The 27,480-nt window shown below is 45.9% G+C and overlaps 1 protein-coding gene across 1 annotated transcript; it reads left to right on the plus strand.

The window, feature by feature from the left end:
- Positions 1-27,480, plus strand: LOC147114578 (uncharacterized). Its single transcript, XM_085992349.1, has 7 exons — positions 1-176; positions 15,620-15,759; positions 16,619-16,702; positions 18,849-18,942; positions 22,493-22,667; positions 24,995-25,089; positions 26,120-27,480. Exons 1-7 carry the CDS (start codon positions 144-146, stop codon positions 26,264-26,266), a joined length of 768 nt encoding a protein of 255 aa, XP_085848475.1. The 5' UTR covers positions 1-143; the 3' UTR covers positions 26,267-27,480.

Below are 27,480 nucleotides of genomic sequence, written 5' to 3' on the forward strand. Positions count from 1 at the left end.
CCACCCACCCCGGGGAGCCGCAGGTTGTTCCTCCCGGCGGCAGGGGGCGCGGCCGTGCACCGAGGCCCGAAGCCTGGGTGCCTAGCAACGGGAGCCGGGCGGCCTGAGGCCTGGCTTTACTCTCACTCCGTGTGCCGGCTCTGATGGACATCCCGCCCATACACAGGTGTCTGCAGGTGAGTGAAGTGACACGGGGTGGGGGGGCTCGCACCTGAACCTCCAGCGGCCGCGGTCCCTCTGAGACCGGGCACCTGGATCGGAGTTATACTGCTGAAAGTGTCACTTGACAATTCCCTGATATCACCTGCTGTGGGATAAACAAAAGACTTTCTTTACCAAAGTCACAATAGCAATCGTATGGACACCCATCAATATGTTTAAAAAAGGACTTTTTTATTTATTACGGCGCCTTTCACACCCTCAGGACAGCGCAAAGCGCTTTACAGCCAATGAAGTACTTTTTGACGTGTAGTCACTGCTGTAATGTAGGAAACGCGGCAGCAAGCTCCCACAAACCAATGACAATGGCCAGATAATCTGCTTTAGTGATGATTGAGGGATAAGTATTGGCTAGGACACCGGGGATAACGCTTCAAAATAGCACTGTGGGATAAGAACATAATAAATAGGAGCAGGAGTAGGCCATACGGCCCCTCGAGCCTGCTCCGCCATTCAATAAAATCATGGCTGATCATCGACCTCAACTCCACTTTCCCGCCTGACCCCCATAACCCTTGATTCCCCTAGAGTCCAAAAATCTATCGATCTCAGCCTTGAATATATTCAAAGACTCCGCATTCACAGCCCTCTGGGGCAGAGAATTCCAAAGATTCACAACCCTCTGAGTGAAGAAATTCCTCCTAATCTCGGTCTTAAATGGCCTACCCCTTATCTTCAGACTATTCTTCTTCTTAGGCAGTCCCTCGGAACCAAGGATGACTTGCTTCCACATTAAAAATGAGTTCTCAGGTGACTGGTGAGTCCAATGCGGGACCTACAGTCTCTGTCACAGGTGGGGCAGACGGTGGTTGAAGGGGCAGGTGGGTGGGGTGCTTGGGTTGACGTGCGCTCCTTCCATTGTTTGCGCTTGGCTTCCACTTGCTCCCGGCGAAGAGACTCGAGGTGTTCGGCGCCTTCCCGGATGCTTCTCCTCCACTTTGTGCGGTCTTGGTGTCGGTGGGGATGTTGCACTTTTTCAAGGAGGCTTTGAGGGTGTGTTTCCTCTGCTGTGTCGGAGCTCCGAGCAGAACGCTTGTTTTGGGAGTCTCGTATCGGGCATGTGGACGATGTGGCCCGTCCATCGGAGCTGATTGAGCGTGGTCAAAGCTTCGATGCTGGGGATGTTGGCCTGAGTGAGAACACTGACGTTGGTGCGTCTATCCTGCCAATGGATTTGCAGGATCTGGCGGAGGCAGCGTTGGTGGTACCTCTCCAGTGCTTTGAGGTGCCTGCTGTACAGGGTCCATGTCTCTGAGGCATACAGCAGGGTGGGTATCACTACTGCTCTGTAGACCATGAGCTTGGTGCTGGGTTTGAGGTCCTGGTCTTCAAACACTCTCTTCCTCAGGTGACCGAAGGCAGCACTGGCACACTGAAGGCTGTGTTGGACTTTGTCATCGACGTCTGCCCTTGTTGACAGTAGGCTCTCGAGGTATGGAAAGTGGTCCACGTTGTCCAAGGCCTTGTCGTGGATTTTGATAATCGGGGAGCAGTACTGTGTGGCGGGGGCAGGTTGGTAGAGGACCTTTGTCCTACGGATGTTTAGTGTAAGGCCCATGCTCGTACGCTTTGGTGAAAGTGTTGACGATGGTTTGGAGTTCGGCCTCGGAGTGTGCGCAGACGCAAGCGTCATCTGCATACTGTAATTCGATGACAGAGGATGGGACAACCTTGGATCTAGACTGGAGGCGACAGAGGTTGAACAGTTTCCCGTTTGTTCTGTAGATGAACTCCACTCCAGCGGGGAGCTTACCGAGGGTGAGATGGAGCATTGCAGCCAGGAAGATCGAGAAGAGCGTTGGTGCGATGACACAGCCTTGCTTGACCCCGGTCCGTACGTGAATTGGGTCTGTGGTGGAACCGTTGGTCAGGATCACGGCTTGCATGTCGTGAAGCAGGCGGAGGATGGTGACAAAGTTTTGAGGGCAGCCGAATCTGAGGAGGACACTCCATAATCCCTCACGGTTGACGGTGTCGAAGGTCTTTGTGAGGTCAAAGAAGGTCATGTACAGCGGTTGGTGCTGTTCCTTGCATTTCTCTTGTAGTTGACGCGCGGTGAAGATCATGTCCATTGTGCCCCTTAGTGGACGGAATCCTGAGACTATGGGGGAGAAATTCAGTTGTTTGCGCCACCCATTAGCGCCTTAAGAGGGCGATAAATGGGGCGCGAGGCGGCTAGCGCCCGGGCGCGGCGAGACCTGCACCTCTCGCGAAATTGAGCGGACATTTAGCGGCGGCGCAAAACTGCAACGGCCGCTCAGTTGCGCGCGCAGATCCTGACGTCATTTCATGGTGCAACGCCCTTGGGGCGCCCCGAACTGGAAATTCAGTGGCGCCCCCCTCCTTTCCGCCTGGCGCTCCCAGCAACTGGTTGACTGGAACGGTTCCCAGTGGCTGGGGGGGCGCTATTTAAAGGGGGCTCTTCCTGGCTTCTTTGTGGTAGCCATTTTTGGACCACTCCTTCTGTGAGAGAGAGAGAGATTTGCAGAGAGACAAAGGAGAGAGCTTTCTGCATTGAGTCAGCGCTCGCAGAGGTACTTCTGGCTTTGGCCCAGCACTTTGTAGTTGGTTTGCTTTTTCACTGGCATAACCTTGAGTGACCACATACTATGGGGGCTGCAATGGGTGGGAACGTTGGGCTTCTCCATTACATTGAGAGGGCTCAGAGACGCAGAGAGAGAGTGCCAATCATGGCCAGACGGAGGAGGGCCAACAGGCGTCGACACACGAGACCTTACCCTCCCAGGGTTTTCCACCAACAGTTATCATACCTCAACATGTTTGAGGAGCAGTGTTTTCGGAGGCTGCGATTCAGCAGGGAGGTGGTCACTGAGCTCTGCCACCTGCTTCAGCCAGATCTGCAGCCTCAACTGAGGAGCAGGACGTCTCTGTCGGTGGCAGTGAAGGTGACAGTGGCTCTCAACTTCTATGCCACCGGCTCCTTCCAATCCGCTACTGGGGACATTGCCAATATCTCCCAGTTCGCGGTGCATTGCTGCATCCGTCAAGTCACGAATGCCCTCTTTAAAAGGAGACATCAGTACATTTCCTACCCCATGACCCCGGACAAGCAGCAAGAGCGCGCAATGGGATTTGTAAGAATAGCGGGCTTCCCCATGGTCCAGGGCGCCATTGACTGCACGCATGTGGCTTTGCGGGCACCGCAAGAGAATGCGGAGGATTACCGCAACCAGAAGGGGTTCCATTCGTTGAACGTCCAGTTGGTGTGTGACCACAGACAGCTGATACTAGCTGTCAATGCCAGCTTTCCAGGCAGCAGCCACGACGCCTTCATCCTGCGCCAGACTTCTGTGGCAGACCTTTTCGAGGCCCCGGCTCACCCAGGAGGCTGGCTTCTCGGGGACAAGGGCTATCCTCTGTGCACCTGGCTGATGACCCCGCTCCGTGCGCCCAGCACCCCTGCTGAAGAATGATACAATGAGAGCCATCAAGCGACCAGGAACATCATTGAGCACACAATCGGCGTGCTCAAGCAACGGTTCCGCTGTCTGGACCATTCCGGGGGAGCCCTTCAGTACTCACCTGAGCGAGTCTCCCATTTCGTTGCAGTGTGCTGCATGCTGCATAACCTGGCAATCCTCAGGACTCAGCCACTGCCACCAGACATTGGAGCACCAGCAGAGGAGGAGGAGGAGCACCAAGACGGGAGGGAGGCACAAAGTGCAAGGGCCGTCCGTCAGCGGCTTATTGCAAGTCGGTTCTAGGCCCCCTCTGAGGGAATGGCTTCTGCCATTGAAAGAACATGAATGGAACCATTCCGCAACCCCTAAGCCGGTCAAGGCAACAAATAGTTCAAAGAGCAAACATGCACATTCTGAATAAAGACACTTCTTTAATTAACAAACTGTGTGCCCTTCCCGCATGACAAAGTAATGGCGAGAAACCCAAAAAAAATCAGTCAGACACATAACTGGCTCTCACAACCTGGAGACAATGAACATAGAAACATAGAAGATAGGAGCAGGAGTAGGCCATTCGGCCCCTCGAGCCTGCCCCGCCATTCAATGCGATCATGGCTGATCATCCAAACTCAGCACCCTGTCCCTGCCTTCTCCCCATATCCCTTGATCCCTTTAGCCTTAAGAAATATATCCAACTCCTTCTTGAATATATTTAATGAATTGGCCTCTACTGCCTTCTGTGGTAGAGAATTCCACAGGTTCACCACTCTCTGGGTGAAGAAATTCCTCCTCATTTCTGTCCTAAAAGGCCTACCCCTTATGCTTGGACTGTGACCCCTGGTTCTGGATTCCCCGACCATCAGTAACATCCTCCCTGCGTCCAGTCCTGCCAGAATTTTATAAGTTTCAATGAGATCCCCTCTCATTCTTCTAAACTCCAGCGAGTACAAGCCCAGTCGACCCAATCTCTCCTCATACATCATTCCTGCCATCCCAGGTATCAGCCTGGTGAATCTTCGCTGAACTCCTTCCATGGCAAGGATATCCTTCCTCAGATAAGGTGACCAAAACTGCACACAATACTCAAGAAGTGGTCTCGCCAAGGCCCTGTACAACTGTAGCAAGACATCCTTGTTCCTGTACTCAAACCCTCTCGCTATGAAGGCCAACATACCATTTGCCTTCTTAACCGCCTGCTGCACCTGCATGCTTACCTTCAGCGACTGGTGCACAAGGACACCCAGGTCTCATTGCACTTCCCCTTTTCCCAATCTATTGCCATTCAGATAATAATCTGCCTTCCTGTTTTTGACACCAAAGTGGATAACCTCGCATTTATCCACGTTATATTGCATCTGCCATGCTTCTGCCCAATCACCCAACCTGTCCAAATCATCCTGTAGTTTCTTGGCATCCTCCTTACAGCACACACGTCCACCCAGCTTTGTGTCATCTGCAAATTTGGGGATATTACATCTAGTTCCCTTGTCTAGATCATTAATATATATTGTGAATAGCTGGGGTCCAAGGACCGAACCCTGCGGTACCCCACTAGTCACTGCCTGCCACTCGGAAAAAGACCCGTTTATTCCAACTCTTTGCTTTCTATCTGCCAACCAGTTCTCTATCCAAGTCAATACCTTGCCCCCAATCCCATGTGCCTTAACTTTACATGCTAATCTCTTATGTGGGACCTTATCGAAAGCCTTCTGAAAGTCCAAATACACCACATCCACTGGTTCTCCCTTATCTATTTTACTAGTTACATCGTCAAAAAATTCCAGTAGATTAGTCAAGCACGATTTACCTTTTGTAAATCCATGTTGACTTTGTCCGATCCGGTCACTGTTTTCCAAGTGATCTGCTATTCCATCTTTTATAATGGACTCTAGCATTTTCCCCACTACCGATGTCAGGCTTACCGGTCTGTAATTCCCCGTTTCCTCTCTACCACCTTTTTTGAATAGTGGGGTAACATTAGCTACCCTCCAATCCATGGGAACTGTTCCAGAGTCTACAGTGTGTAAAGTGCTGAATGTGCGTGTGAGTTTCATGAAAGGCCCATAGGTGTTGGATGAGGGCTGGGCATTGGGGCTTTCAGGACCCTTTGGCCATAAAGTGAGGTGGACATGCAGGGATGAAGAGGATATTGAAAAGGGTACTCACCCTGACAACCCGAGTGAGGTCGTTGAACTTCTTCCTGCATTGCACAGGGGTCCTAGGCACCATGCTGCTGGAGGTCACTCTGTGAGCCACCTCCCTCCAAGCTTTGCGATAGTCGTTGGGCAACGGCCTCCTGCCACTGTCCGGGAACAGGATAGATCGCCTGCGCTCCACCGTGCCAACCAGAACCTGCAAGGCCCCCTCACTGAACCGCTGCGCTTGCTCCCAGGCCCTCTCCATGGTCCTAGGTGTAAGAATGTGGCAGCAGGTCTGTCCAGGCCGAGAATCAGGGCTCCGATGTGCAGTGTGTGGCTGCAATCCAAGATTGAACCTCCCCTTTAAGAGCTGACCGGCGCCAGCGTGTCTGCGTGCAATCGCTAACTGGCCGCACCTGCGCTGCGCCCGCCCTCGGTGGTAGCTCCTCGCTTCTCCGGCTTAGCGCCTTAAGACAGTCGTGCAGCGCCTGTTTTAGCGCTCCAAGCACCTCCTGGGGCGAAGCAGGTCAATTTAGCAGTAGATGGCGATAATTTGCGCCGGGCGCTGAATTTTGCGCCCGCTCGAGTATTACGCCCCAAACGTGGCGATAGAGTTTCTCCCCCTATGTCCCTTATCCTGAGACTATGCCCCCTAGTTCTAGACACTCCAGCCAGAGAAAACAACCTCTCAGCATCTACCCTGTCAATCCCCTTCAGAATCTTGTATGTTTCAATGAAATCACCTCTCATTCTTCTAAACTCCAGACAATGTAGGCCATATCTACTCAATCTCTAATCATAGATCGGACAGCCCTCTCATCCCAGGAATCAGTCTGGTGCTCCGCCTCCAAGGCAAGTATATCCTTCCTTAGATAAAGAGACCAAAACTGTGCTCCAGGTGTGGTCTCACTAAGGCCCTGTACAATTGTAGCAAGACTTCCTTACTCTTATACTCCAACCCCCTTGCAATAAAGGCCAACATGCCATTTGCCTTCCTTATTGCTTGCTGTACCTGCATGCCAGCTTTCTGTGTTTCTTGCACGAGGACACCCAAATCTCTCTCAACACCAACATTTAATAGTTTCTCAGCATTTAAAATATTCTGTTTTTCTATTCTTCCTACCAAAGTGAATAACCTCACATTTCCCTACATTATACTCCATCTGCCACCTTACTGCCCACTCACTTAGTCTATCTATATCCCTTTGCAGACTCTCTGTGTTCTCCTCACAGCTTACTGTCCCACCTAGCTTTGTATCGTCAGCAAACTTGGATACATTTCACTCGGTCCCTTCATCTAGGTCATTAATATAGATTGTAAATAGCTGAGGCCCCAACACTGATCCTTGCAGCACCCCACTAGTTACAGCCTGCCAACCTGAAAAAGACCTATTTATCCCTACTCTCTGTTTTCTGTCTGTTAACCAATCCTCTATCCATGCTACTATATTACCCCCAACCCCATGAGCCCTAATCTTGTGTAATAATCTTTTATGTGGCACCTTATCAAATGCCTTTTGGAAATCCAAATATACTACATCCACTGGTTCCCCTTTATCTACCCTGCTAGTTACATCCTCAAAAAACTCGAATAAATTTGTCAAACACGATTTCCCTTTCATAAAACCATGTTGACTCTGCCTAATGTTATGATTTTCTAAGTGCCCTGTTAACCACTTCCTTAACAATAGATTCCAGCATTTTCCCGATGACTGATGTCAGGCTAACTGGCCTGTAGTTCCCTGTTTTCTCTTTCCCACCTTTCTTTAATAGCTGTTACATTTGCTACCTTCTAATCCGCTGGGACTGTTCTAGAATCTAGGGCAATTTGGAAGATCAAAACCAATGCATCCACTATCTCTGCAACCATCTCTTTTAGAACCCTAGGATGTCGGCCGTCAGGTCCAGGGGATTTGTCGGCTTTTAGTCCCATTAGTTTCTCTAGTACTTTTTCTCTACTTATATTAATTACGCTAAGTTCCTCACCCTCATTAGGTCCTTGGTTCCCCACCATTTTTGGTATGCTTTTTGTGTCTTCTACTGTGAAGACAGATACAAAATACTTGTTTAACGTTTCTGCCATTTCCTTATTCCCCATAATAATTTCTCCTGTCTCAGCCTCTAAGGGACCAACATTTACTTTTGCTACTCTCTTCCTTTTTACATACTTGTAGAAGCTCTTACAATCTGTTTTTACATTTCTTGCTAGTTTTCTCTCTATTTTTTCCTTTTTTATCAACTTTACATACACCTCAGTTTAACGTTTCATCCAAGAGACGGCATCTCTGACAGTCCCTCAGTTGCTTGTAATGTTATTGGATCAAAGTGTCTGAGAGTTTATATTGGTGTAGCGTGTTCATCACATAAATTAACACTCCAGGACACTCATCATTATGCAAGGGTATTAAGGGTTACGGTTATTCACAATATAAATGATCTAGACGAGGGAACTAGATGTAATATCTCCAAGTTTGCAGACGACACAAAGCTGGGTGGGCGTGTGTGCTGTGAGGAGGATGCAGAGAAACTCCAGTATGATTTGGGCAGGTTGGGTGATTGGGCAGATGCATGGCAGATGCAGTATAATGTGGATAAATGCGAGGTTATTCACTTTGGTGGCAAAATCAGGAAGACAGATTATTATCTGAATGGCAATAGATTGGGAAAAGGGGAAGTGCAACGAGACCTGGGTGTCCCTGTGCACCAGTCGCTGAAGGTAAGCATGCAGGTGCAGCAGGCGGTTAAGAAGGCAAATGGTATGTTGGCCTTCATAGCGAGAAGATTCGAGTACAGGAACAAGGATGTCTTGCTGCAGTTGTACAGGGCCTTGGTAAGACCACACCTTGAGTATTGTGTGCAGTTTTGGTCGCCTCATCTGAGGAAGGATGTTCTTGCCATGGAGGGAGTGCAGCGAAGATTCACCAGACTGATACCTGGGATGGCAGGAATGACGTATGAAGAGAGATTGGGTCGATTAGGCTTATATTTGCTAGAGTTTAGAAGAATGAGAGGGGATCTCATTGAAACTTATAAAATTCTAACAGGACTAGACAGACTAGATGCAGGAAGGATGTTCCTGATGGCAGGGGAATCCAGAACCAGGGGTCACAGTCTAAGGATAAAGGGTAAGCCATTTAGGACTGAGATGAGGAGGAATTTTTTCACCCAGAGAGAGGTGAACCTGTGGAATTCTCTACCACAGACGGCAGTTGAGGCCAATTCATTAAATATATTCAAGAAGGAGTTAGATATATTTCTTAAGGCTAAAGGGATCAAGAGATATGGGGAGAAAGCAGGGACAGGGTACTGAATTTGGATGATCAGCCATGATCTCATTAAATGGCGGAACAGGCTCGAGGGGCCGAATGGCCTACTCCTGCTCCTATCTTCTATGTTTCTATGTAACCCAAGGCAAAGGTTGTGGGTTCAAGTCCCACTCCAGAGACTTGAGCACAAGTATCTAGGCTGACACTCCAGTGCAGTACTGAGGGAGTGCTGCACTGTCGGAGGTACCGTCCTTCGGATGAGGCGTTAAACCGAATCTCCGTCTGCTTTCTCAGGTGGACGGAAAAGATCCCATGGCACTATTTCAAAGAAGAGCAGGGGAGTTATCCCTGGTGTCCTGCCCAATGTTTATCCCTCGATCCCAACATCAGAAAAAACTGATTATCTGGTCATTGTCATAGTGCTGTTTGTGGGAGCTTGCTGTGTGCCAATTGGCTGCCACGTTTCCTACATTACAACAACGACTACACTTCGTAAGTACTTCATTGGCTGTAAAGTGCTTTGGGATGACCTGAGGTTGTGAAAGGCGCTATATAAATGCAAGTCTTTTTCTTTATAGATGGAGTCAAGATGCAGATCAGCCATGATCTAATTAAATGGCGCAACAGACTCGATGGGCGGAATGGCCTCCTCCTGGTCCTATGTTCCCATCATAAGGGGGAGGGAGAGTTGGGTTTGGAGCAGGGAGGGGAGGAATTTAGGGAAGAGAGTGCAGGCACAGTCCAAGAGAGAGGATTATATAAGGCTTTTGAAGATAGGGAGAGAGGTGTCAAGGCAAAAGTAGTTTAGGAAGAGATTAAGGTTGAATGGAGAGGCCAGGGAGTGAGCAGCAGACTCGGTTCAGGCGATGCAAGCTGGATGGTATGATTGGAGAGACTAGAGAAGCTGGGATTGTTTTCCTTAGAACAGAGAAGGTTAAGGGGGATGTTCAAAATTATGAAGGATTTTGACAGAGTAAAGAAGGAGAAACTGTTTCCTGTGGCAGGAGGTTCGGTAACCAGAGTAACAGATTTAAGATCATTGGCAAAAGAACCGGAGGAGATGAGAATTTTGTTAATGCAGCGAGTTGTGCTGGAACACACTGCCTGAAAGCGCGGTGGAAGCAGATTCAATGGCCCAGATATTCGGGTCCCCGCGGGTGAGTACGCGCTGGGTACTCACGCGTCGGCCCAACGAAAGTGCCGGTTTCGTGCATGCACTGCGCGTGCGCGGGAAACCGGAACTTCCGTTCCCTTAAAGGAAGGGGTTCACAGGTCGAACGCGTGCGCCGGAGAGGCAGCGCGTACGCCTGGAACTTCCTTTTTTTGGCAGCTTTCTCCAGGAGGGTAAGTCTCCAGGAGCTACGCTTGTTAAAAGCAGGCCTTGCGACTGCTTTTTAAAAGTTAAGTGGTGAATTAAATAAAATTAAAACATTTTTTCCACAGGTTTATTGTTTTTAAATACTTTAAAGAAAGGTAAGTTTATTTTTAGCTCCATTAGAAACTGTAATTAATTTTTTCAAAAATTTAAATTATTGTTTAAAATAGTTATTTTATGTAATTTATAGTTATTTTAAAAATGTGATTTTTAAAAAATTTATTTGAAGTTTTAGTTATCTCTTGGGGCTGATTTGTATTTATAGTTTTGACAGCTCTTCCTGTCAAATTTATGAATGGGCATTCCCTGCTACCATTGGCTCTCCATGGCCCACGTGATCCCAGGGGACGCATCGACCTAACTGCGCCCCTGGGATACGCAAGCACTGCGCGCCGGCAGTTGGAGGAGGCCCAGGATCGGAATCCCACGCGGGCCCACAGCTCAACGGCTGGCGCGCAAGGTGAGTGCAGGTCGGGGGCTTGCACCCGCGGGAAGCCTCTGACCCGAATTTCTGGGCCATTAATAACTTTCCAAAGGGAATTGGATATATACTTGAAAAGGAAAAACTTAGTGCTATGGGGAAAGAGCAGAGGAGTGGGACTAATTGGATCGCTCTTTCAAAGAGCCGGCACAGGCTCAATAGACTGAATGGCCTCCTTCTGTGCTGTAGGATTCTGAGTTCCTTAGTAGGATTGAGACTGAAGTGGTGGAAGGATTTATAAATCCATAAATCCCTTCATGGACTGGCAGAGGTGTAATTTTAAAAAATGGATGTTGTTCCAAAGAAGGAGATATTAGGAGGGATGACTAAAATCTTGGTCAAAGAGATGGGTTTTAAAGAGGGTCTTAAAGGAGGAGAGGGAGGTTGCAAGGCGGAGGTGCTTAAAGAAAGAAAAATTTGAATTTCTAGCACCTTTCACGGCCTTAGGATTCCCAGAGCGCTTTACAGTCAATGAAGTGCTTTTGAAGAGTAGTCACTGTTGTAATGTAGGTAGGGAATTCTCAAGCACAGGGTCTAGGTAGCTAAAGGCACGGCCATTCATAATGGGGCAAAGGAAGGGAGGATGCGATAAAGGCCAGAGTCAGCGCGGTGGCATAGTGGTTAGCACTGTTGCCTCACAGCGCCAGGGACCCGGGTTCGAATCCGGCCTCGGGTGACTGTCTGTGTGGAGTTTGCACATTCTCCCCGTGTTTGCGTGGGTTTCCTCCGGGTGCTCCGGTTTCCTCCCACAGTCCAAAGATGTGCGGGTTAGGATGATTGGCTATGATAAATTGACCCTTAGTGTTAGGGGGGATTAAATACGTGGGGTTACGGGGATCGGGTGGGATATGTATCGGTGCAGGCTCGATGGGCCGAAATGGCCTCTATCTGCACTGTGGGGTTTCTGTGATCTGTGAGTCGGAGAAACTGAGTTTGGGGGATGGGTTGTAGGGCTGGAGCATTATTACATAGATAGGAAAGGCTGATCATTTTAAATTGGAGGGGCTGGGGACCGGTTGCCAATGTAAGTCAGCAAGGACAGGAGTGATAGGTGAGCAGGAATCGGAGCTGAAGCTTACAGATGGTGGAGGATGGGAAGCCAGCCAAGGAGAGCATTGGAATAGTCGAGTCTGGTGCAGCAAAAAGGATGAATGAAGGTTTCAGCAGCAGATGGGCTGACTCGGGTGAAGGCAAGTGATTTTTTTTTTATTCGTTTATGGGATGTGGGCGTCGCTGGCAAGGCCAGCATTTATTGCCCATCCCTAGTTGCCCTTGAGAAGGTCTTATGGAAGTGTAAGTAGGTGGTGTTTGTGATGGAGAGGATGTAGATTTGGAAGTTCCAGCTCAGGATCAAATATGTCTCTGAGATTGTGAACCGCCTGGTTGAGCCTGAGACGGTGGTCGAGGAGGGGTTTGAAATCGGTGGAAAGGATTTGGAGTTTGTGGCGAGGGGCAAAGTCGATGGCTTCGGTCTTCCCGATGTTTAACCGGAGGAAATTGAGGTGCATCCAAGACTGGATGTTGGATAAGCAGACTGACGACACAGTGGTAGGTTCGAGAGGGGTGGTGAAAAGGTAGAGCTGGGTGTTGTCAGCGTACATGTGGAAGCTGACCGCATGACCGTGGATGATGTTGCTAAGGGGCAACATGTAGTTGAGGAAGAGGATGTGCCTTAGGGGGATTCCTGCGGGGCGAGAAGAGAAGCCCGTGCTGCAGATGGTCTGGCTACAACTGAGTGGAACTAAGCATGGGCAGTCCCACTGCACTGGACAACGGAAGAGATGGTGTAGTCGACCACATCAAAGGCTGCAGAGAGGTTAAGGAGGGATATTGTACCATGGTCACAGTTATAGAGGATATCATTGCATGGGATAATACAGTGAGTCACCTTGAGAAACTTCATGGGAGATCAGCATATGTCTGTATAATTAGTGTAAAACTACTTCACAGTGCAAATATACTCCCAGATACAATCCAAGTTTAGAAGGACAAATCTATAATTGCACTTGGATATTTCTCAGTTTAAATGGATATAGTATGAAAATTTTACACATCGACTACTATGCTTAATCAAAGTACTAGTAACAGCACTGATTTAATAACTAGAGGATGGATTTGCTTTGTCAAAGCAAGTGACAAAGATTAGATTATTCTGTCCCTTCTAAGGGAAGCTGAGATTGACTAGTGTGGTAATTTGCAACACATGGCCCACGAGCTAAACCCAGACCTCAAGATCTTTCAACCTTGTCGGTGAATGCTTTGTCTGTTGAATATTGACATTGGAACCTTTTGTCAAGGACAACTTGCCTGAGCACTTCAAACGTCCCAGGCCTGGATTAGAAAAGGATGTTTACATTGTGTGTACAGCACAGAAACAGGCCATTCGGCCCACCTGGTCTACACTCCACATGAGCCTCCTCCTACCCTACTTCATCTAACCCTATCAGCATAAACCTTCTATTCCTTTCACCCTCATGTGCTTATGTAGCTTCCCCTTAAATACATTTATGCTATTTGCCTCAACTACTCCTTGTGGTAGTGCGTTGCACATTCTTACCATTCTTTGGGTAAAGAAGTTTCTCCTGAATTCCCTACTGGAGTTATAGGTGCATCATACTTGGTTTAAAAATACTGCTTCTTCCTTGGTCTTATTGGGCCAAACAGGTAGCAGCTTCTTGGCCTGAGGAGTTTAAACAGGCTGAAACCCACTGATGGACAGGTCACGAATAAAGCACCATGGCTGAGGGGTGAAAGAACAGATAGGGTTAGGTAGCGGAAGAGGATGTGGGGAAGTAAACATAGAAACATAGAAGATAGGAGCAGGAGTAGGCCATTCGGCCCTTCGAGCCTGCTCCGCCATTCAATGAGATCATGGCTGATCATCCAAATTCAGTACCCCGTCCCTGCCTTCTCCCCATATCCCTTGATCCCTTTAGCCTCAAGAAACATATCCAACTCTTTCTTGAATATATTTAATGAACTGGCCTCCACCGCCCTCTGTGGCAGAGAATTCCACAGGTTCACCACTCTCTGGGTGTAGAAATTCCTCCTAATTTCTGTCCTAAATGGCTTACCCCTTATCCTTTGACTATGACCCCTGGTTCTGGACTTCCCGGCCATCAGAAACATCCTTCCTGCATCTAGTCTGTCCAGACCTGACAGAATTTTATAGGTTTCGATGAGATCCCCTCTCAATCTTCTAAACTCCAGTGAGTATAAGCCCAACCGACACAATCTCTCCTCGTACGTCATTCCTGCCATCCCAGGTATCAGCCTGGTGAATCTTCGCTGCACTCCCTCCATGGCAAGAACATCCTTCCTCCGGTAAGGTGACCAAAACTGCACACAGTACTCAAGGTGCGGTCTCACCAAGGCCCTGTAGAGCGTACCAGCTTGGATACAACAAAATGATGTGAGGTGCAGTCTTTGTGTGAGAGAAGGGTGGGGGGGGGGGGGGCACGGAGGTTAGCTTTTTTGAGTTGCAGGAATGAATTTTAGGATATGTTGGGCTTGGATTTTTGGCTTGGGGGTGGATTTCTGGTCACTTGTGGCCCACTCAATGATTGTGCCCTGTAGATCCTGCCCATTGCCCCAGAAGTCTGGATACCCCTGGACTGCTGCCAGTCTATTGTGAGACCTGTGTCTGCAGATTCTATTCTTTCTTCCTTTCCATCTCCCTGCTCTTTGGCCATTTTACCCACCCAACCCCAGCAACAAATATGTGCAGAGGAACTGAACTACACCACAGTGAGCCGCCTTCTTGAACCGCTGCAGTCCGTGTGGTGAAGGTACTCCCACAGTGCTGTTAGGGAGGGAGTTCCAGGATTTTCACCCTGCAGCAATGAAGGAACTGCAATATATTTCCAAGTCAGGATGGTGTGTGACTTGAAGGGGAACTTGGAGGTGGTGGTGTTCCCATGCGCCTGCTGCCCTTGTCCTTCTAGGTGGAAGAGGTCGCGGGTTTGGGAGGCGCTGCCGAAGAAGCCTTGGCGAGTTGCCGCACTGCATCTTGTAGATGGTACACACTGCAGCCACGGTACGCCGGTAGTGGAGCGAGTGAATGTTTAAGGTGGTGGATGGGTGTCAATCAAGTGGGTTGCTTTGTCCTGGATGGTGTCGAGCTTCTTCAGTGTTGTTGGAGCTGCACTCATCCAGGCAAGTGGAGAGTATTCCATCACACTCCTTACATGTGTCTTGGAGTCAGGAGGTGAGGCACTCGCTGAATACCCAGCCTCTGACCTGCTCTTGCAGCCATAGTATTTATGTGGCTGGTCCAGTTAAGTTTCTGGTCAGTGGTGACCCCCAGGATGTTGATTGTGTGGGAGGGAGTGAATTAACATTAAGTAATGGCGGTGGAGGAAGACGAAGCTCTGATTTTATTGAGCCATGATGCGGAGTTTCAAACCTTAGAAGGGTGGGAATGTTGAGAGAGAGGCATCCCAGTGTCACTGCCACACATTTTCAATGGGCTGGCTCAGGGTGTCATTGATAGAGGCCTAGGAGTAGGCTTGCCTGCCTTCTCAGTCACAGGGAGCATGTAGCTCAGGGCGATCAGGATTAGTGGGAAGGAGAATAGAGGATTTCATACCACCAAAACTGCAGATTCCTTTCCCCGATGGAAGAGCGAATGTTCCAAAGGTGTCAACAGAAGTAAGCTTTAGGAGTGCGCCTATTCCATTTGTGAATGGCTTTAACCCCACTTCCATGTGTTTCCGTAGCTTTGTGCTGAAAATGAGCACATACAGAGAAAGTTGAAGCAACTTCGGCGGAAGAATGAACGGTTGGGGAGTGAGCTATCAGAAATCCAGGAAAAACTGCGACTGCAACAGCTGATGAAGGACTTTGTAACAACCAGAGAGTAAGAGCCCTAAAGGCATCCCCAAAAAATTGTTTTTTTCTCTACCTGTGCAAACATACTTAGGTATTGTAGTTAAATTGTTGGTGCTACATTACCATATATACCCGAGTATAAGACAACTCGCATATAATATGCTCCCCCCCGCCAAAATCCACCCAGGAAAAAGAAAAACATTCGGTGACTGTTGTATAAGACGAGGGCCATGTTAGAAAACCTCGATCCACCCAAATTCTTACGTTCAGTGTTGGCTGGATCCACAAGTATGTTTTTGTTCTGTTCTTTCTCATTGCAACCAGCGCCTTGGTATTCTCGATTGGTTTAAATGACTTTTAGTTGACGTCATTGTAAACCTCTCAACTGAAGGTTTAAATAATTAAATAATCCTACATTACAACAGTGACTACACTCCAAAAAGTACTTCATTGGCTGTAAAGCACTTTGAGATGTCCGGTGGTCGTGAAAGGCGCTATATAAATGCAAGTCTTTCTGTCTTTTTATAATTCTCGTGCCTGGAACTAGTGATGTTACTGCATCTGCTTTTTAAAATGTTTTAATCCTTCTGTAAAGTTTAGGTTTAACTGTAAATATGTAAGTGCCTTGGAGTGACAAGGGACACATTATGTACCTTGAGTCCTCACACATTGAGTCCCTGCTCTCTACTATGCCAAACAGAGACCAGGAATTTACGCCTACAAGAAAAAATTGGAGTGTCTATCACCCCAGGCTCCTTACCATCTCCTTACAATGTTAATAGAAGAAGCCTGGGCTTGTCCTAATAGTTGTTGGGGAATAATTGGGGTGATGTAGAAGACATCAAAAGATGAATACTAAATTTCACAATTTTAAATGTTTTATCAAGTGCTCAAATACAGACAGAACCTCAACCATGGCACAGAGCGGGTCTCAAAGAGGGCAATGCTTCAAAGGCAGATGAAAAGAGCAAGTAAGTATTTAATTATTGTTTTCAAAAATAATAATGTATTGAGCACAAAGAGGTAGCAAAACTTTGTCTTAAATTAGAGCAAATGGAATGAAAGAAGTGACCCAAAAGAAGCCAGGAATAGTTATCTCTTTAAAGGAGTTGGAATTGATGCAAGGTCTTAACCATAAAATTGGGGCAAAATTGCTCCAATTTCAAGTTGTGACCCAACCTGACCACCACCCCCATCCTCAGACCCACGGGGTCTAATGTAAACATGAAAAAAAAAAATTAGAAACATTTTAAAAAATGCTTCTGTGCAGTGTTGTGGAACATGATTTTTATTGTAGTGTACCAGTGCACTTTCTGTTTCTTTCTCTGTGAAGCATTGTAAAATAAATATGCGATGATAGTTGGATAAGCTATTGATTAGGTCTCAAAATTGCATTATGGAATGCAGCAGGAAAACATTTCTGCCATGGAGTAAATTGACTAGAATTGTGTATGTAGTCCAATGGATATAACAGCTACTAATCTCACTTTCAATCAGAGCAAGGCCAGTTAGGAGTGAAATCAGGAAGCACTTTTTCACATAAAGGGGAGTAGAAATCTGGAACTCCCCCCTCCAAAAGGATGCTGGGTCAATTGAAGTGTTCAAGACTGAGATTGATAGGTTTTTGTTGGGTGAGGGTGTCAAGGGATATGGAACAAAGGTGCGTGAATTGAGTTGAGCTACAGGTCATCTATGATCTAATAGAATGATGGAACAGGCTCCGGGGGCCGAATGGCCTAGTCTTGTTTCTGTGCTCCTATGTTTTCTCTTTTGAAGTTGGCTGTTCTCAGAATTTTTAAAAACATTTTTGCATGCCAGAGGAAAGAAATGATGTTGCGTGGTCTCTCAGCTTGAGACATATTTAATTACCTTGAAGTATAGTGACTTATGTAGGGAAATACAACAGCCATTCTGCACCACCAACATCTCAAAAACAGCAGTGAGATGAATGGCCAATGACCTGCTTTTTATTCATTTTTATGGGATGTGGGCGTCGCTGACAAAGCCAGCATTTATTGCCCATCCCTAATTGCCCTTGAGAAGGTGGTGGTGAGCTACCTTCTTGAACCGCTGCAGTCCGTGCGGTGAAGGTACTCCCACAGTGCTGTTAGGGAGGGAGTTTCAGGATTTTGACCCAGCGACGATGAAGGAATGGCGATATACTTCTAAGTCAGGATGGTGTGTGACTTGGAGGTGGTGGTGTTCCCATGCATCTGCTGCCCTTGTCCTTCTAGGTGGAAGAGGTCGTGGGTTTGGGAGGTGCTGCCGAAGAAGCCTTTGGCGAGTTGCTGCAGGGTATCTTGTAGATGGTACACACTGCAGCCACGGTACGCCGGTGGTGGAGGGAGTGAATGTTTAAGGCGGTGGATGGGGTGCCAATCAAGCGGGCTGCTTTGTCCTGGAGTTGGTTGAGGGCCAGATATTGGTCAGGACAGCAGGTGAGCTACCTGCTCTTGTTTGATTTGTGCCACAGGACCTTGAGGATACACCCAAACTACTGAAACAGGCATATGCGTAGTCTGGTGGTTATGGTACTGGACTAGCAGCCCATAGATCGTGAGTTCAGAATCCCACTATAGCCAGTTGTGGAATTAAATTCAAAAAATTTGTCAGTTTGTTGGTTAGCACCGGAAAAACCCAATTTGTTCACCAATGTCCTGTCACACCTACCTACTTAGTGGACTCTTTATGCCCTGAGGGTAGCAAAGTGTATTATTTCAGATGGTGATCCTGTTATAGAATCATAGAAATTTACAGCACAGAAGGAGGCCATTCGGCCCATCGTGTCTGTGTCGGCTGAACGAGTGATCCAGCCTAATCCCACTTTCCAGCTCTTGGTCTGTAGCCTTGTAGGTTACGGCACTTCAAGTCCATATCCAAGTATTTTAAAAATATGATGAGCGTTTTGGCCTCTACCGCCCTGTCTAGTAGTGAGTTCCAGACCCCCACCACCTTCAACTCCCTTCTAACCCTTCTACCAATTACCGTAGATCTATGCCCCTCTCTGCTAAGCGAAACAGGTCCTTCCTATCCACTCTATAATTTTATACACCTCAATTATGTTTCCCCTCAGCCTCCTCTGTTCTGGAACTAAACATAGTGTCTCTGTTTTCCTAGTCGGCTGCTACAGATGTACAATGCCCTGCAGAAACGTTACGAAAAAGAAATTAAAACCAACAAGGAGCAGAGCGAAATCATCTCGAAACTCACTGTACGTTCTGCATTTTTGTGTCACAACTGCATCGCAACTCATTCTTTATATAGTGAATGTGTATACATGACATATTGTTGGCTGGGGATGAGCATAAAATCTATAACAGAATAACCCAGGTTCAGAGTCGATACTGAATTTGATCTAAAACAGGACTACAAGCTTATTTATGATGGCCTTTTCTTTTTACTTACGGATAAAAAATTGGTCAATTCAAGGAAACCTTTGGCTGTTAGCCTGAACTTACAGATGAAATTCTTTATATTGATAATGGGAGTTATATAAAAAGAATGTGTATAAATCATAGTTTCCAACCATTCATTTTTTTCCTTATGTGAAACACCTTGGAATGTTTCTTCTACATTAAAGATGCCATATAAATGCAAGTTGTTTTTCGATTTTTACAGATGTCAGCATTTACAGCCTCTGTTCATGCAGGGACTGAAATGCCAGCTGTTTTCGAGACTGCTGAACTCGCCCCATAATTATAGGGAGCATAGAAACAGGAGTAGGCCATTCAGCACCTCGAGCATTATATTATGAGCAGTCAGATTAGCACTTTTTAACAATTTTATATTCTGCACTTTGCTTGGAACCACAGTATTTTCAGAGACTACTTTGCCATTAAGTGTTGATAGTGTATTTTGATTCAAACTTCTTTGTTAACTTTGCTAATAATTCAAATTAGTGTCGGCCATGGCTCAGTTGGTAGCACCCTCGCCTCGGAGTCAGAAGGTTGGGGGTTCAAGCCCCACTCCAGGGACTTGAGCACAAAAATCTAGGTTGACACTTCCAGTGCAGTACTGAGGGAGTGCTGCACTGTCGGAGGTGCCGTCTTTCGGATGAGACGTTAAACCGAGGCCCCGTCTGCTCTCTCAGGTGGACGTAAAAGATCCCACGGCACTATTTCGAAGCTGATCGGGGGAGTTTTCCCCGTTGTCCTAGCCAATATTTATCCCTCAATCTACATCACTAAAACCGATTATCTGGTCGTTATCGCATTGCTGTTTGTGCGAGCTTGCTGTGCGCCAATTGGCTGCCGCGTTTCCCACATTACAACAGTGACTACATTTCAAAAGTACTTCATTGGCTGTAAAGCGCTTTGGGACGTCCAGTGGTCGTGGAAGGTGCTATATAAATGCAAGTCTTTCTTTATTCAAATTCTATTGAAATGATCTTTGCGTTCCTCTTTATCAGACTGCATTTAGTGAAAATATGCCGAAGCCTCGAATCTGGGCTAGCGTTACCTCAATTTTGCTGTGTTAATGCTTCTCCATGAGTTTCTGCACTTCTAATTTTTCTTTTTCCTCTGCTGCCAACTGGGCTAATTGTCGCTCGCTTTAGGTTTTTCTGAGCCCTCTTAGACATTTTTGAACACTGCTGTTTACTACTATCCGTTTTACTTAAAATTGAGACTGTTTGACTAATCTTTGGATTGTAAGTGATATTCTAACCCAACCTTTGCTCCCGCCACTGTTATCTGTTTGGGTTTCAGTACTTTGTTCTGGTTCAACATCACAGACTACTCCTGTAAGTGAGCTTTCACTCAACAACAACTTGCATTTATACCGCGCCTTTAATGTAGTAAAACTTCCCAAGGCGCTTCACAGGAGCGTTATCAAATAAAATGTTATACCGAGCCACATAAAGAAAGAAAGACTTGTATTTATATAGAGCCTTGTACGACCTCAGGACGTCCCAAAGCACTTTACAACCAATGAAGTACTTTTGAAGTGTAGTCACTGTTGTAATGTAGGAAACGCGGCAGCCAATTGCACACAGCAAACTCCCACAAACAACAACCTGATAATGACCAGATAAACTGGGTTTTTTTGTTATGTTGATTGAGGGATAAACATTGGCCAGGACACCGGGGATAACTTCCCTGCTTTTCTTCGAAATAGTGCCATGGGATCTTTTACATCCACCTGAGAGAGCAGACGGGTCCTCGGTTTAACGTCTCATCCAAAAGACGGCCCCTCCGACAGTGCAGCGCTCCCTCGGTACTGCACTGGAGTGTCAGCTGAGATTTTTGTGTTCAGGTCTCATGGAGTGGGACTTGAACCCACAACCAAGGAGATACTAGGACAGGTTGGTCAAAGAGGTGGCTTTTAAGGAGCGTCTTAAAGGAGGAGAGAGAGATAGAAAGGCAGAAAGGTTTAGGGAGGGAATTTCAGAGCTGAGGGCCTAGGCAGCTGAAGGCTTGGCCACCAATGGCGGAGCGATTAAAATCGGGGATGTACAAGAGGCCAGAATTGGAGGAGCGCAGAGATCTCGGAGCCCAGAGTATGCTTTAATTTATTTTACATCTAGGTAAATGTAGTGAGCCCAGGGGTCAAACAGAGGACATTTGTCATTGTACATTGACCACCGTGTGGTTTCCTCTTCAGAAAGGAAGAAGAATAAACACTCTTATCAGATCGTGGTCTAGAAGACAAACTACTAAGCAGATTATTGAACATTAACCAAATAAATAAGTTGCATCAAATATAAACAGTAGATTTACAGCAAATACAACATTTACTATTCCTGCATGGAATATTGAAAATAAAGTCCTTTCTCCTGCGCTAACCCTCAGACTAAACTGTAGCAGAAGCTTAGTCTCTGACTAATCTTATGTGGCAATTTATAGTGGGCTGCACCACAGAGTCTTTGGCCTGCTTTACAATGCTTTCAGAATAACTGCTGTCTAGCAGCAAGTCAGCCTCAGATAGATTGAAATCCCTTTGAAGATATAATTTAATTTCTTTTATATCTGTTGATTTCAATTAGAGATGCCAATCAAACATACACCATAAAACGTACAAAAGATGTTTATATATAAATTGAATGGATTGGACTCAACCTGGGGAATACATTATCCTGTGCCATCTGAATGCTTATTATTAAAAGCATTATGAAAGCATTTATGATCATGTAAACAGGTACTGAGTTCCAATTTACATATGTATCAGACATTATCTGAGTCTGGCAATGGTTTCCATCAAAAATCCTGCTTATTTTTCTTTTAAGTGAATCTTGATTTTGACCTGGAGTGTACTGCAACCCAAGGTGGAAACAAATTCTGTAGTAGTATTCAAAAGAGAACTGGATAAATACTTGAAGGGAAAAAAATTACAGGGCTCTGGGGAACGAGCAGGGGAGTGGGATTAATTGGATAGCTCTACCAAAGGCACGATGGGACATAAGGACATAAGAAATAGGAGCAGGAATAGGCCACTTGGCCCCTCGAGCCTGCTCCGCCATTCAAGATGATCATGGCTGATCGTGGGCTCAAAGCCACTTCCCTGCCCGCTCCCCATAACCCTTCACTCCCTTATCTTGTAAAAATCTGTCTATCTCCACCTTAAATGTATTTAATGACCCAGCCTCCACGGCTCTCTGGGGCAGACAAATGGCCTCCTTCTGTGCTGTATCATTCTATAATTCTAAGAAACACAAAATAATAGACAAAAAAGCTTATCTTTCATCACAATTACCTTGATCCTTCATTTCAATTATACTTGGGGGGGAAATGTTTTGGCTCTTCACTCTTGTTCACATCTTCCAGGTGAATGTTCATGAGTTAGAACTACAGCTTGTGACATCAAAGCAAAGAATTCAGCAACTGGAAGACACTCCCACAGGGAGAAGGCGAAGGACTCCAACGCCAGACCAGGGCTCCGCATCTCACAAACGCAGGTCTGGTGGCAGGAAAGGTTGCTCACCTGACTGCATTCACATTGGTGAGGCTTCAACTGAATGTTTTCCCTCTTGCAGATGTTAACTCGTATTGGGGTGTGGTTCCACAGGCACTGGCTCAAGTGGCCATTCCTGGGATGAGAGGGTTGTCCTATGAGGAGAGATTGAGCAGATTGGGCCTATAGTCTCCAGAGTTTAGAAGAATGAAAGGTAATCTCATTAAAACATACAGGGGGAAAAATTGAGTCGCACCCTCTTAGTGCGCTAACGGGAGGCGCAAAGCAACCAAATTTTCCCCCCATAAGATTCTGAGGGGACTTGACAGGATAGATGCTGAGAAATTGTTTCCCCTGGCTGGAGAGTCTAAAACTAGGGGGCATAGTCTCAGGATAAGGGATCGGCCTTTTAAGACTGAGATGAGGAGGAATTTCTTCACTCAGAGGGTTGTGAATCTTTGGAATTCTCTGCCCCAAAGGGCTGTGGATGCTGAATCATTGAGTATATTCAAGGCTGAGATAGATAGATTTTTGGACTCTAGGGGATTTGAGGGATATGGGGATCAGGTGGGAAAATGGAGTTGAGGTCAAAGATCCGCCATGATCTTATTGAATGGTGTAGCAGGCTCGAGGGGCCGCATGGCCTACTCCTGCTCCTAATTCATGTGTGGACGGAGTGCTGGCAAACTTTTCAACTGTGAGGGCGAAGGGGGTATCACAGGCAAAGGCCTCCTCCTGGTCTCGCCTGATGACGGGAGTCATTTGACTGGTGATCAGGAATGGGAATTCCCCCCCCCCTCCCCCTCAAGCCTTAAGGGCAATCAGGCCATTTGTGGCACCCCATTATCACCCAGGCTGTGATCAGCTAACTTAGCATAGACCATGGACCGAGCCTTGGATCTTTTCTGGTCTATATGGCTTAGCAGCACATTAACCCACTGAGTCATTTCTGGAAATTCAGCTGAATTGAACCTTTATAAAGGTACACTATGCAACTTGCAGATGTATTTACAATCTATGGCAGCGTAAGAAACTGTGGAGTGAAATAAGGTTGTTTGGCCCAACAAGCCCACTTCTGCAGACCATGTGCCTAATCCATCCCACTACTTAACCTGAGGAAAAGTTCTATATCATTTCTCCCTGATCAGCAACGGTAATTGCAGGGACATGGGGAAAGAGCGGGGGAGTGGGACTAACTGGATTGCTCTTCGAAAGAGCCGGCGCTGACTCGATGGGCTGAATGGCCTCCTCCTGTGTTGTACTATTCTATGATTCTATATGTATCCATTGGTATGTCCCCATTTCCCCACTTTTGAGTGGTGCATTCAATTAGAACACTGTCCACATCTCTTGGGTCTGGATGAATCTAGCACACAATGCAGGGACGAAAGTCCCTTTTTCTGCCAGATGTAAGGCTCCTGAAAGAAACAACATTTTGGGAAACTTTGAAACCAGTTCCTAATGGGCGTGCATCCCAAACACAAAACTGTCCATAAGTGGGCTGCAATATCCAAAGCAATTCAATCAGACCGTAAGGATATCTGGTATGAAAATTGGAAATGTTGCACTGTGGCTTTTTTGAAGTTGGTGTTAAAGGCACATTGTTGGGGAGAAATGTCTTCTGCAACTAACGTGTAAGTATCTGAAATAACAACAGAAAATGCTGGAAAAACTCAGCAGGTCAGGCAACATCCGTGGAGAGAAATTTGAGTTGACGTTTCGGGTCGAAACCCTTCTTCAAAACTGGAATGAAAATAGAATAGATCGAAGGCAGGGCTGCGATTGAACAAAAGAAGTAAAAGAGACAATAAAAGGTATTCGAAACCAGACGAGATGGTAATAGGCCAGTGAAGACAAAAGACAGCTGAGATTAGGTGTGACTTGTACTGGCAGGATAAGAGATAGCTGCCAGGTGGGAGTATTTTGCTATCGTACTAGTGAAGTATCTGATGTTGACATTGAGTTCTATTTTCCAGCTCTGATATCCTTCACCGTATACAAAAAGAAAAAGAAGTTTAAAAACTAAAGTGGGATACAAATTAAATTTTCCCCGTCAGCCAACTTTGTCGTAGCAAAGCTCAAAGAGGTGGTCGGACACTTCTATTCAGAGAAGGGATCAGAGAGAGGCTCATTCCCGGGATGCTCTCGTGCTTCATAGGACCAGTTCAGAGTGGGTCTTGCTCTCACTTGGTGTGTGGGAGAAAGAGCTGAGGAAAATCTGTTAAAAAGGGACTCACAAAAAATACAATCAACATGCTGGCAACCACCAACAGAGCCTTCTACTGTGGACAAAGAACATTTCAGACTGTTTCAGCAGGTTATCCCTTCTGCGTTTGCAATCCTGTCATTTACGTTTAATATTTGTGGTTTTCTAGAGCTGTTGTTGGAGATAGAAAGGCTGCAAAAGGAAAGGGACAGACTGACAAAGGAGAAAAGAAGCCTGAAAAATGAGCTGGCTGGACTAGACAAGGTACTGATTGATGTTTCACAAGTGATTTGCTGTAGACATTATTTAGTTGAGCGGTCTTCCACATCTGTCAGTTCATTTTACGCGCATTGTACCAGTCCATGCACGTGGGTTGCGCTCATGACTTCCTGCTCTCGGTGATCCACCGCTCCTACAATTTATTTAAGTAGCCATTTTACTTCCCTCCCTTCTACAATCTTTTGCTTTTAAAACCCATCATCTAATCGCTACTACAAAAGCAAAACACTGCGGATGCTGGAAATCTGAAATAACAACAGAAAATGCTGGAGATACTCAGCAGGCCAAGGCAGCATCTGTGGAGAGAGAAACAGAGTTAACGTTTCAGGTTGATGACTGAAGGTTCTGACGAAGGGTCACAGACCTGAAACGTTAACTCTGTTTCTCTCTCCACAGATGCTGCCTGACCTGCTGAGTATTTCCAGCGTTTTCTGTTTTTATATCTAATCGCTACTTCCTGACTTAACCTTTTCTTCCACTTTTTCTGTATTCCTTCACCTTGGACCTAAGTTTCTCAACTTAAAAAAAACCTTTTAAAACCAACTTTTGTACAGTTACTTTGATGAAGATATAAATGAAATAAGTACCTGTTGAGCACCTGTTTTTAATACTGTGTCTAATCCAATAATGATGAGTCACCTTGTAGTTCAGCTGTTGCTATGAATGTGGTTAGGCTATAAATTGCCTGGATTTCATGGCATTCGGTGGGTGGTATTTAGCAGGATGATACTTTACTCCCTGACTATTAACCACTTCTGATCAGATTCCAACCCACATTGATCCCAATAGAATATCATTTATGTTTCATTTTGTGTGGGAACAAGGATTGTGTGGTATCAAGATATAGTTCTATTTAATATCCAAAACTATATTATGCTGGCATTTCAATCTGGGAGGGATTTTTTTTGTCACTTCATGTTCAGTACAATAAATATGTTAAGACATACATTTTTAATGTGATTTCCTGATAATTACATTTCCTTGACTAAGTTTATGTTTTGCGTGTGCATTATAGGGTTTCTTTGAAGAAATTGAAGATCTAAAGTATGCTGTGCAAGAATCTACTAAACTGAATAAAGAATATGAAAAGTGTCTACGAAAAATGTGTGAAAAATATGGACTTCCATTTCCGCAACCATCACATCCAGTGGCCACAAAGTGAAAAAAAATTGAATTCATAGTGAATCAGATTAACCTTTTTGTTTTTATGTACAAAAATTGTCATTTTTAGTATTTAAGGAGCCGCATCATGTTGGCGTGTAGACATGCTATGTGATATGGTGATAGTAAAGCAATTTAAACCAATGGAAAGTTACTTATCTAGGCTGGGCTGTCAAGCGGACAGCAAGCAAAAACTAGATCTTCCTCATTGGAAAGGGGGAAACATTGGTGGACAATTCAACCCACTTTGTGGTTGGGTACCTCCTAGCAACGTTGGCAAAGGCCTGTGACTAATTACTCTCCCACCCTCTTGCAGGGAAATATGTAGATGAACTAAATAAAATAAATGAAGTTAGCCACTGAGTAGGAGACGGGACAGGACTGAAACCAAATAGTCTATTTTGCAGCAAACAGAGTCTATTTTGCAGCAAACAGAGTCTATTTTGCAGCAGAGTCTATTTTGCAGCAAACAGAGTCTATTTTACAGCAAATAGTCTATTTTACAGCAAATAGTCTATTTTGCAGCAAACAGAGTCTATTTTGCAGCAGAGTATTTTGCAGCAAATAGTCTATTTTACAGCAAACAGAGTCTATTTTGCAGCAAAGAGTCTATTTTGCAGCAAACAGAGTCTAATTTGCAGCAAACAGAGTCTATTTTGCAGCAGTCTATTTTACAGCAGAGTCTACAGCAAATCATATCTATTTTCTTAGCACAGTCTATTGAAAGAGACTGTATGAACTACAGCAAAAAGAACTCATGAACAAACTACAGCAGAGTCTCCCGATAAAAGCAGGGTGATTTCTCCAGCAAAATACAGTGAGTTAATGATAGTTACATAATACAAATTATGTGTGTAAAATCAATCCCAGTCACTTACAGCAGTGCGGTCTCCAGGCGTGATTGACGGGGGCATTACGCAATCATCTCCACTCTGGCCGGGACTTGTAATTGTAAAGTCTGTGGGTTGTGCAGTAAATAAATACACAGACTTTTGAAGTACAAACAAACAGGTCTTTACTATTCAGAGGTCAGGGCGAATCTGCCCTAGTTATCCTGTAACATCACTTATATACTGGTGTGGTCACTGTCGGTATTACCGTATACAGAAGCCAATCAAATAGTGCCACACCTAAAGTAGTTCTCTTAAAGGTGAACGGTTACACTCAATCGTTCCCTTAAAGGTAGACGGGTACATACACTACAATCCTCCCTTT

This window comes from Somniosus microcephalus, chromosome 7 (assembly GCF_052327205.1).
Source record: "Somniosus microcephalus isolate GS21.2 chromosome 7, FLI_Smic_1.0, whole genome shotgun sequence".
In the NCBI taxonomy this organism is placed as follows: domain Eukaryota; kingdom Metazoa; phylum Chordata; class Chondrichthyes; order Squaliformes; family Somniosidae; genus Somniosus; species Somniosus microcephalus.